The sequence below is a fragment of the Malania oleifera genome, chromosome 11, assembly GCF_029873635.1.
Source record: "Malania oleifera isolate guangnan ecotype guangnan chromosome 11, ASM2987363v1, whole genome shotgun sequence".
NCBI classification, from domain to species: Eukaryota; Viridiplantae; Streptophyta; class Magnoliopsida; order Santalales; family Ximeniaceae; genus Malania; species Malania oleifera.
In genome coordinates, this window is record NC_080427.1 from 40919225 (window position 1) to 40931662 (window position 12438).

At 38.6% G+C, this 12438-nt stretch overlaps 1 protein-coding gene across 4 annotated transcripts in view; it reads left to right on the plus strand.

Moving 5' to 3' along the window:
* The window catches only part of LOC131168545 (uncharacterized), a 32128-nt gene extending 23300 nt beyond the window's left edge, over positions 1 to 8828 (plus strand). For 2 of the 4 annotated variants that reach the window (XM_058128054.1, XM_058128055.1), the window contains exons 3-6: positions 6878 to 7010; positions 7531 to 7822; positions 7972 to 8026; positions 8456 to 8828. In XM_058128054.1, coding sequence (XP_057984037.1) covers positions 6878 to 7010; positions 7531 to 7822; positions 7972 to 8026; positions 8456 to 8530 — 555 coding nt within the window. In that variant the 3' untranslated portion in view covers positions 8531 to 8828. Of the gene's footprint in view, positions 1 to 6877; positions 7011 to 7530; positions 7823 to 7958; positions 8027 to 8455 lie in introns of all 4 variants that reach the window. The other 2 variants (XM_058128056.1, XM_058128057.1) reach the window with 1 other exon arrangement.
* Positions 8829 to 12438: the final 3610 nt, after the last annotated feature.

Genomic DNA, 12438 nt, shown 5'->3' on the forward strand with positions numbered 1-12438 from the left:
GCATGAGATCGAGTTGTTTCCAGGGGTGAAACCACCTGCAAAAGGGCCATATCGGATGGCGCCTCCAGAGTTGGCAGAATTGAGGAAGCAACTTGATGAATTATTGGAAGCGGGATATGTTCGCCCTTCCAAAGCACCATTTGGAGCACCGGTGCTATTTCAGAAGAAACACGATGGGAGCCTGCGGATGTGTGTAGACTACCGCGCGCTCAACAAGGTGACAGTGCGCAACAAGTATCCTATTCCGTTGATTGCTGATTTATTGGATCAGTTGAGTCATGCCAAGTACTTCACTAAACTTGACTTGAGGTCAGGTTACTATCAGGTGAGAATTGCTGATGGGGATGAGCCGAAGACTACTTGTGTGACACGGTATGGGGCATATGAATTTTTGGTGATGCCGTTTGGGTTAACGAATGCACCTGCAACATTCTGCACCTTGATGAACCAGGTTTTCCGTGAATACCTTGACAAGTTTGTCGTGGTGTACCTGGATGATATCGTTGTCTACAGTTCCACTCTGGAGGAACATAAAGAGCATCTGCGGAAGGTGTTCGATAGGCTGAAGGGAAACAGTCTATATGTGAAGAAGGAGAAGTGCTCTTTCGCTCAGAAAAGCATAAAATTCCTTGGTTATGTGATTGACCAAGGTCATATCAGAATGGATATGGAGAAGGTAAGGGCAATTCAAGAATGGAAGATCCCAACAACAGTGAAAGAGTTGCGTTCCTTTCTTGGCCTTGCCAACTACTACAGGAAGTTCGTAGAGGGGTATTCACGAAGAACGGCCCCTATGACAGAACTACTAAAGAAGGGTCATGGGTGGAACTGGACAGAGGAGTGCCAGGGAGCCTTTGATGACTTGAAGGATGCCATGATGAGAGATCCGGTTCTGGCTCTTCTGGATGTCATGAAACCCTTCGAGGTACAGACAGATGCATCAGACTTCGCCCTTGGAGGAGTCTTGGTACAGGAGGGACACCCTGTTGCGTATGAAAGCCGTAAGCTTAATGAAGCGGAGCGGAAGTACACAGCTCAAAAGAAGGAGATGTTAGCGGTGATACATTGTCTCCGTGTGTGGAGGCATTACTTACTTGGGGCAAGGTTTGTGGTGAAAACTGATAATTCAGGTGTTAGCCATTTCTTCACACAGCCAAAGTTGACACCCAAGCAAGGCCGATGGCAAGAATTCTTGGCAGAATTTGATTTCTCATTTGAGCACAAGGCGGGGCGATTGAACCAAGTCGCGGATGCACTGAGTAGGAAGGCCGAACTGGCGGCCTTACAAATGGTAACGCATCTGACTTCAAGCACTGTTACCACAACGATGCGGGAGCGCATCAAAGAGAACTTAGCCAAAGATCCAGTTGCGCAGAACTTAATGAAACTTACCGAAGAAGGGAAGGCACGACAGTTTTGGATGGAAGATGGATTGCTGATAACCCATGGTAACCGGCTCTTTGTGCCACGAGCAGGTGATCTGAGAAAGACATTGCTGAAGGAATGTCATGATACCATGTGGGCCGGACATCCAGGATGGCAGCGCACTTTGGCCTTACTAAAGCGGGGGTACTATTGGCCGCACATGCTTGATGATGTGGTTGATTATACCCGAACTTGTCTCACTTGCCAATAAGACAAGGTTGAGCGGAGGAAAACGGCTGGGCTGTTGGAGCCCTTACCAGTACCATCCAAACCGTGGGAAAGTGTCTCATTGGACTTCATCACCAACCTGTCCAGAGTGGGAGACGCAGGGTCTATACTTGTTATTATAGACAGGTTTTCGAAGTATGGTACATTCATAGCCGCACCGAAGTACTGTTCGGCCGAGGAGACAGCACAGTTATTTTTTAAGAACATTGTGAAATATTGGGGTGTTCCCCCCGACATTGTTAGTGACCGAGACTCAAGATTCACTGGCAACTTCTGGACAGAACTTTTCAGAATCCTCGGTTCACAACTAGAAATCTCTTCGAGTTATCACCCACAGACAGATGGGCAGACGGAGAGATTCAATGGGCTACTTGAAGAGTACTTGCGCCACTTTGTCAACGCCAACCAGAAGAACTGGGTGCAGCTACTCGATGTGGCTCAGTTCTGTTTCAATGCCCAAAAGTGCTCCACAACCAACAAGAGTCCTTTTGAGCTTGTTACAGGCCAACAGCCACTGTTACCTCACACAGTGGATGAGCCGTACAGAGGAAAGAGTCCCAGGGCGTACGTCTTTACCAAAGAATGGAGACGAAATGCTGAGATTGCCCGAGCCTACCTCGAGAAAGCTACTAAGCGGATGAAGAAGTGGGCAGATCAGGGGAGAAGACCGCAGCACTTCAACGTAGGTGACTTGGTGCTTGTTAAGCTCAATCCTGAACAAGTCAGGTCACTACGAGGACGAGATAGGAGACTACTTCGCAAATATGAAGGACCAGTCCCCATCTTGGCCAAAGTCGGGAAGGTCTCCTACAAAATCAACCCTCCGACTTGGATGAAAGTGCATCCTGTGTTTCACGTCAGCTGCCTCAAGCCGTACAATGCCGACACTGACGATCTAAGCAGAAATCAGTCAGCCAGAGCAGAAATCAGTACAGGGCAACCTGACAGACGTGAAGTTGAAGAAATCCTTGCAGACAGAGAGTTCAAATCCTCAAGGAAGAAGCGGCAGGAATTCTTAGTAAAGTGGAAAGGCCTTGGTGACGAAGAAATTAGCTGGGTTTCGGCGGAAGACATGCACCGTTCGTAGATGAAGTTGAAGTGTACCTAGCGTCAAAGTCTACGGGGACGTCGACCGCATAAGTGGGGGAGAATGTCACGAGCTAAGCTTGTTCAGGGCATTTATGCTTGCCTGTGACCGCTTATCTTGTGTGTTTGGGATGGGTTTCCATCATGTAAATACTAGTGTAGGGTTATTTTCCAGTATTTACTTCATTGTAAGCCAAATAAGGCAGTATGACTCCTCGGTCACATTGATGTTTCCTAGTGCCAGAGTGAGAATGGCCCAGAAAGCTCTTTAGGGGAGGGTGAGTGTTCATCAATCATTGTAAAACTCACTAGCAATTGTCAACGTGCTTAGCCTACTTGCCTCCCTCGCTAAGTACAACATGTCAACGGAGGATTTGTTAATGAATTACGTTTGCTTCAATATTTACTGCTTGGTTGCCACGGCTTTCATGAATTGATTATTATTTCCGCTGCTATATGATTGAATGTTAATGAAAGTGTTCCGTGGATGAATGTTGGTAAACAAAAGGCTGGCTAGTTAAGCAAGAGTGCTTTAGCTAGCGCCGCACGGCCCTTCACAACGGTGTGAAAAAGGCGGACCGTGACACTGAACCATGTAAATTTTTGTCGCATCTTTATTTTATTTTCTGCATATTTTATAACATTATCTTATTTTTATTAAATGTTGTACTATATTGATCTATTATAGTAATACCTTGCTGCCATTAGACTTATTTTGAATTTTAATATTTATAATATACTCGTCATTTTTGTTATGTCTGTTGTATGTGATTAGTTGTGGTTTGTAAAATTATTAAAACTTTTAAAATAATGATCCACATCAAAGCTCTGGAAATACTAGATAGAAGTGGTTAGAAGACATTATTTGGTGAAAAGTGATTGATGCTAGTGATAAATATATTTAAGTTTGCTGTATGACATTGCCCATTTTGTTTTTTATTGTATATTATACTTGAAAATAATTGTAATTTTTGAAGTCCTTTCTGAATAAAACTTATACGATGGTTTTGTTCATTAAAATTATTTTATTTTATACATTACTTTAGGGGGTTGCGTTGATTTTTGAAAAATTTGATCTTTGTTATCTAAAGAGTGCTTTTAGGCGTATGATTTTATTACTAATATTTATCTATCCAAACTCATCTTTATTACTCATCTAAATGATATTAGAAACTTGGTTAGAGTTCTAGTCCTAGAAGATGTCAGATGGATTTACCTATTCTGAATTTTTTTCAGAATATTTATTCTCTAGTTATCATTTATGATATTTGTTCTTTCATTTTAACTTTCAACCAAAAATATAAACCAGTGAGTCATATAAGATAGTCCTTAGCAATATAAAAATTGTCAAGTGAAGTTAAGATTAGGATGTTATGTGATAGACACATTTAGACATTGTAGAGATTGATGATAAGTCCATATATACACTATTTTGAAAAGCATGTGCAGATATTTGGTTGTTCTGTTAGACATGTAATTATGGATACCTTGTAAAAGTCAAGGGTATTATTGTCTAACATGATGCTTTAAACTAACAAAATATTTTGGCACATCCATATGTTATAGAACATTTTCAATTATTTAATTTTATGTGGTACACATTCATTAAACATAAATATTCCACTATAAGTGAACATTAAATGGTGAATGAGCAAGGTGAGTTTAAGCGGAATTCATATTTAATCTAGGAAAATGTGAAAACCTTAAAAATTATCACTAGATTTGGTAAAAGATAATAAGAGTTTATTTATTATTAAAAATTGTATTATTTTATATGTTGATTTAGATATTGTTGAAGGCTTTATGAAGGGTTAGACCTAAAATAACTTAGGCTGATATAAAGTGTAAAGATTTCACAACATCCCAACTTTCTAAGGACATTGTTCTAAATTTTGTGGAGTGATAGAAAGGGATTCATATAGCTGACTTGACGTAGTGGGACTTAAGGTTTGGTTGTTGTTGTATTTTATAAGTTGGATACAATTTTTTTTGGTAATTAAAATGAAACTCAAACTATTTGTTATAGAATTTTTAAATTTCTTACAGGAATTATGTAAAATCCTTTGGATTGACATTTCTTTTTGCTGAGAAAAAGAGATTCTTGCAAGTCATTTGATCAAAATTTTATGAGTGAAAAATGAGAATTTTCAATTTGCAAGTGTGAAATGGTGGTTTTGTATTGTAGAAATTTTGGGCAATAGAATGTTTAGCAAACATTTTTAGTATAATTTATCCTCAAATTACATGATCAAAATTTTACGAGTGAAATTGGGCCTTTTTATTGTGACAGCCCCTTGTTTTTGGAAGATTTGCTTACATAATGCAAATTAATTTAATTGAATCGAAGCATATAATAATATTATAATAATAGCACCATGGCCTAGTGTAGGCCCGGATTTAGAGTATTTATATGTTAACAAATTTAAGAAGTAGGATATTTTTGTCAAATTGTATGCCAAGGTACTTTCGTATTGACCAAATAAAGAAGTAAGGGTATTTTTGTCAAATAAAATATTGTACTCAAGGTAGGCCCATATAAGAATATTTTTGTATAAACAAAAATTTAAATAGGTCTATTTTTTTTATCAATCACAATGTTTTACCCACTTAAAGCTCATTTGTCCCTATAGCTGCAGATAAACAAATTGGCCATTTGGAGACTACAATTAAAGTAGAAATTAGAATAAACAATAAAATACAGATCAGAAGGATGTTCGGCTTGAGCACATTGAACTCTTAATACACTTCATATCTTATATGTATATGGATGAGTTGTTGGAGATGGAAGTGATATGCATAAAAGGCTGTGTTTGGGACTTTGGATCGTAGGCAATGGAAGGGGAAAGGAAGTAATGGCAGAGTGGTTATCCTGCCCTTGTTTGGATGTTTTATATGGTTTGACAGGGGAAAGATGGAGTGATTACAACACAAGATGCAAAACCATAAAACCGAGGATCTTTTACTCCCCAATTTAGGTGGTCAGCATTTCAAGGGGATTCAGGGGAAGGGAGCGAATAATATGCTCACTCCCTCCTTTCCACTCTCCACTGCCCTCCTTACTGGAACCACAACCAGCACCCACGGCCCCCCCCCCCCCCCCCCCCCCTCCCCCAACATGGTCAGCATTTCAAGGGGATTCAGGGGAAGGGAGCGAATAATATGCCCACTCCCTCCTTTCCACTCTCCACTGCCCTCCTTACTGGAACCACAACCGGCACCCCCCTCCCCCCCCCCCACGCCTGCGCCATTCTGCAAAGCAATTTAAATTTCTCAAGGGCAGGCATGGCCTAGAATCCATACTGCTTTTGGGGTTAATACAGTTTTTAAAGCATGGTTTGTTGATTGGTTGGCGCAACATGACTGTACATCTGCCTCACTGGACAGTGGACACTGATGTGGGAAAAGATTCAGTAGATGACTTCTTGGTGGTGTGTCGGGTTTGCTGTTTTAAGGGGCGTTAGTTTTCCAGATTTAGAAAGGGATTGGAGGAACTTGCTGGTTTGATGCTTCTCTCTTTTTGTTGTTCTTCCTTCTTTTTCCTGGTTTGTACCTGATTTTTTTCAGCAGATGCTTCATTCTCCCTCCTTGTAATTCTTTTCATATTAATGAATGTTTTGCTATTAAAAAAAAAACATCTTCTGCGCATCCAGCTATTGCCTGGAGGAATGCTTCTCATTTTGGTTTCATATTAGTGGCTTCAAAATAAAAATGTGGCTCCAATGTGAATCAAGTTAAAAATTTATTGGATCATTTAGACCAGTGATATCTCCTGTTAACTCAGTAAGTGAACAAAATCTTTGTACTCTTTGCATGGCATAACATTGCTTGATAATATGCCCTTTAATGTAAGACATTCATGTAGTTTGGGAAAATCTTGGATTAATATATTGCTATCAGTACATGATTTTGCAGGTCACTTTGCTGGGGTTAATTCTATTAGTGACTTGATTGTCCTTCTGCACCTCTTCAACTGTTTAGCATACTGTAGGTGTTCAATTGTTATTGTGCATGATTAAACTGACTTTTATCTACCTACTCCTCTTCTCTATTTGATCATCTATGATAAGTTTGTGTTATTCATTAGGTATTAATGCATTACTGAATATTTGCCACTTTATTTTTACTCTGTTGCATTCAGGACTGGCAGTCTGATCATGATCAAAATGATCCATCTTCAAGTAATGGCACCTCATGGTTTAGAAGACAACACTGGGGTAAGGGGTCGAAGAGGTCCCAGACGGGCAAGCAAGGACCTCGGTGTAAGAGTAGAAGTAAGAGCCCTTCAACTTCTTAACTACTGAAAGCTGCAGCATGTCTCCCTTCTTTAAGTAGATATATTTATGGCTCTTTTTCTTATATAAAAAAATTCATGGGAATGTTCTCCATCTCAGAGATCTTCTGAACGAAAACTTATTAGGACAATTTGTTGTTGGGAGTCTTCTTGCTCTGGAGAAGATCATTGCTTCAGGTGTGGTTCTGCTTCCTGTGGCAGGATGACATTTCAAACTTAGTTCTTCCTCCCACCAATTGCTCGGTGATGCCTTCTTCATGGACTAGTAGATTTTGTATATGATGTACAGCACTCTTTATTGTGAAGGCATAAACCCATTGCATGAGGATTCTTGTTCTCTAGGGCATTCCTCCCCCGCTTTCCCCCCGCTTCCTTATCCTCCCCCCCCCACCCCCCCCCACCCAAAACCCCAAAATAGAAAAAAGAAATAGAAAAAGAAACACACGCACACTATTTTCCTAGAGTTGTGCTGCATATCTGCCTTTTTAATTATTCTTCAGGAGGTTTCGAGTTCTGTGAAGATGATGTTGGCATTGAGACGATATTTCGATCTGCATTTGGTGGAAATGGATACTTCTATTGGTCCTTTGTTAATGAAGAGAATCCTCAATGGAGGAGCTCATCGGGCTACTCCAATAATTATAGGACCTCTTGGAATTGGAGAGATCGGATAGACGAGGAATATGACTCCTCAACAGAGTCTGACAGCTCAGAGTTGGATATGGCTTCAGATCGGATGGCTCTTGGGTTGAGTGCTTCTGGTCCCTTAAAACTTGACGAAGTTAAAAAAGCGTGAGTTCTGTGGAGATCCCATTTTTTCTTATTTCTGCTTTACATTGTGAATCTAGTTGTTACATAGCCTTGGAAGTTTTTTGGTTGCGCTAATGGAAATATGTCATTCCTGTATTATGTGACCTCTGGTTGACAGAAATTTTTTTCAGATATCGGGCTTGTGCTTTGAAATGGCACCCAGATCGTCATCATGGTTCTTCCAAGGTACGAACATTCCATTGGTATGGTTTTCTTATTGTTATTATTGGTTGCTACTTGCGAATGAGGCGTGCATGTGTGTGTGTGTGTGTGTTGAGAGAGAGAGAGAGAGAGAGAGAGAGAGAGAGAGATCCAAGTGCCGACTTGTGGCAAAAGGTATGTACTTTGACAAAAGCCAACCTCTCACTGATGACTCTCTGTATGCTTGTGCATGTTTGTGCAAGGGAAGGAGTGGGGGGCTTCCTTTGTTTCCGAGCATCTCAGGAGCTCTATATATATATATATACCATTGAAATTTCGTTCTTCATGATAGTTGACCATCAGCGTGCAACCTTCCCTTCTTTAGTCTATATGTGTGACCATTGTTTCTTGTTTCAACCGTATCTTGGCTTCTAGCCTGCGACACTAATTGGCCAACCTCTTCTACGTGGACAGGCTGTTGCTGAGGAAAAGTTCAAGCTTTGCAGTGCAGCATATCAGTCTCTATGTGACAAGCTAGCTCTGGATTAAGAATTTTTTAAAGTGTAGAGTTTACATTCTTCCATCTTGTTCCCGATTCAGATTGTTTCAGTTATTGTATCATGCAGGGATATGTATCTCATCCCTAAGATTTTGATGGAATCAAGTAATAGACTTGATTCAGTCCACAAATTAGATCTTGGGAATTTTGTTCGAATCCCACATGTTGAGTATACCAATAAGCATTTTAGGGTATAACATGCTATTTTGCATTTCACGATCTGAAATGATCCAAAAAGTATATATACATGAATTGAGTAAGATAATTAAATAAATAATTAAATTAATATATATATATATATAAGAATGGATGCTGCAGCAGCATTTCAATTCCAATTGATTTTTCTTCTTCTGCGCTCATAAGCTTCCTTCTCTTGCACCTCTTTCTTTTTCAATCCCACGTCTCTCCTACCTTATCTTTGCAAAATTACAAGTGACCCCCTAGTAGGAGAATCTTCAATTTATTCTTTCATAGAAAATTTCAAAGAAGAATTAAAGGAAAAATGAGAGAAAAATTTTGTTGGAGAAGGAGAATTTTTATCTACTTAAAATTCTCACTCTTCTATTCTTTTCAATTTCATTTTTTAAAAGTAGAAATTCATCTTTAACCGTTTAGAGGAGACGATTAGGGTAAGTAAGTTTGATCATGTAGTTTTTTTGTTTATAAAATATTATTGAGTTCAATTGAATTTGATTATATCTACGTGTTTTTATCTAATATACCTGATTTAAATTAAAATACAGAGATTGGATTATATCGGTTTTTATTTAATACACTTGATTTAAATTAAAGTATGAGATTGTATTATATTAGATTTTGTTAAGCATACTTGATTTAAATTAAAGTACGAAAATTGGATTATATCAACTTTTATTTAATATACCTAATTTAAATTAAAGTACGGGGATTGAAATATATCAGTTTTTATTTAATATACCTGATTTAAATTAAAGTACGAGAATTTGATTATATCAACTTTTATGCAATATACCTGATTTAAATTAAAGTACGGAGATTGGATTATATTAGTTTTTATTTAGTATACCTGATTTAAATCAAAGTACGGAGATTGGATTATATCAACTTTTATTAAGTATACCTGATTTAAATTAAAGTACGAGGATTGAATTATATAAGCTTTTATTTAATATACCTGATTTAAATTAAAACACGAGGATTAGATTTTATTTGTTTTTATTAAATATACCTTAGTTAAATTAAAGTATGTGGATTTAATTATATCATGTGTTTTTATTAAATATAAATGAATTTATTGTTTTAAAGAAAATATTTTAATCCACTCAAGTAATTTACAGCATTATAATATTCTATTAACAATAAATATTTTTAGCATGCAAATCGTGTGGCAGGATCTTATTTTTATTTAAGTACATTATATGTTTTACGATACAAATGAGATTTTTATGTTATTTTTATTGCATAAATTATAATAATATGTTTTAAAAACTCTTATGGCTCAGAGATTATAAGGTTACAGATGCTCGATACCATAACTTACAATTTACAGTTTATAGAGTGCACGCACATTGTTTACAGAGTAGTTTTCTTAGAAAAATCTCACTTACAGTTATAGTTTGATTTAGTTGGTCGACCAACCAGTTAAGTCCAGTCTTTGGACTGTACAATCCAGTCATGGAGGTAAATATGACTTACAGTTAACAAACCTAAGAGATGTTTTTAAAATTAATTTTGTTGGTATCATAGCAAAGGGACAACTAATATCTCCCTATCCTTGGGAACTTTCGCTTATATGAATGATTGTGGCAAAGTAGGACTCTCTGCCCGGGGGCTTGCTGGTTTGGGGCAACTAATGTCTCCCGCTCGCAGCGAGTGCTTTGATAAGTGCCCATTGTTGCCACGACCAATAAGCCCAAAGGGAAAGTTATAATTGTGGTATCAGAGCAAATTCAAAGAAAATTTTTTACAAAATAAGTATAAGAGAAAATATTTATATATATAATGAGAATAGGGCCTATAGGTAAAAGACCTAAGAGATATTTTTTACAAGATAAGTGAGAAATTTATATATGTTTTATAGTCATTCAAATACAATTTTAAAGTTATAGTATTAAACGTTTACTTATACGAAATTATGATGCATTAAAACTCATTTTAATCACACACTAATATAATCTTACTTACTTACTGAGCGTCAGCTCACCCAATTATTTCCCACCTTACAGATAACTATGAAGAATGTACTATGAATCAGACAAAACAAGCACGTCGACGGGATTAGAGAGAGCAGTTTAAAATAAATATTAATGTAATACCATTTAATTTGGATATGTTATTATATTTTGGAATTTTAAAAAAATGTTAATTTTGTTATTAGAGCTATTTTTGGACCATAATTAACTATTATTCTGGTATAAAAGTATTTGAAGTTTTATTTACTTTCGTTATTTATATTTATTACATATTTATAAAAAGTCGCACCCTAAACCCCCATCGAATTCGGACGTATAGTATCACTTCCTTTGTTTCTGTTGCAGGATAAAAATGACGATGACCAGCGAAGCTACTCTCCGACTTCCGATGACCTAAAAAGGCTGAAAACAAAACAGGCTTGGAGGACACTGGATGTACTCTGGGGGATCACTTTGATGCTTAAGTAAAGGGAGTGCTTCACAGAGGCTGAATGTAACAGTAAGAGTGGGTTAAGAATGACTTACCTTGACCTTTTGCCTGAGTCCCTACTTATAGTGACTGAAGTCGACCCGAGGGTGTATGGCCATTTATTGGTCAGTTATGGTGCGGGCGTGAATCGCTCTGACCTTTAAGGAGTCGATGATAGCTATCGGTGGCGCGGGCGTGGATCACTCTCGCCTGCATGGGGTTGACCCCTTCAGAACAGCTATCCTCAAGCGATAATGGCCCCGATTGTAGCTGCTCCTTAATGTTCCATTATGGAAGATGGACTGTTTTGACCCTAATATATTTAGGGTATATCAGTTGTCCCCCCTTAGTTTCGAATTTTCGGAACTTGTTCTTGAAAGTTCGATCTCTTTTTTTTTTATCGAGTCGAAGTGAAGGGAATGGCTGATCCGAGTCGATGCCGAGCTAAGTTTAGCTGATCCGAGAAGATACTAAGTTGATGCCGAGCCGAATTGAAGGGAAACGACTGAACCAAGCCGATGTTAGGCTATATTCAGCTGATCCGAGCCAATATTAAAATGCACCCAACTTTGATGAGCCGGATTGGATGAAAATGGCTTATCCGAGTCGATGTTGGGATGTTCATCTTCGCCGAACCGGTCACGTGAGAATTTACCCTAAGCAGCTTTTCTTGAAAGTTTTGCCGAGTAGCTTCCTGGGGGAACTTTGTCCCGACTAGCTTTTGCTGAGCTGCTTCCTAGGGGAACCTTGTCCCGACTAGCTTTTGCCGAGCAATTTCCTGGGGGAACCTTGTTCCGACCAGCTTTTGCCGAGTAGCTTCTTGCGGAACTTTGTTTCGACTAGCTTTTGCCGGGCAACTTCCTGGGGGAACTTTGTTCCAACCAGCTTTTGCCGAGCAGCTTCCTTGGGGACTTTGTTCCAATCAGCTTTTTCCGAGCAGCTTCTTGGGGGAACTTTGTTCCAACCAGTTTTTGCCAAGCAGCTTCTTACGGAACTTTGTTTCGACTAGCTTTTTATGGAGCAGCTTCTTAGGGGAACTTTTTTCCGACCAGTTTTTGCCAAGCAACTTCTTGGAGAACGTTATTCCGACCAGCTTTTGCCAAGCAGCTTCCTATGGGAACTTTGTTCCGACTAGCTTTTGCCGTGTAGCTACTTGGAGAACTTTGTTTCAACCAAGTTTTGCCGAGCAGCTTCTTGGGGAAATTTGTTCCAACCAGCTTTTTTCTAGCAGCTTATTGTGGAACGTTGTTCCGACCAG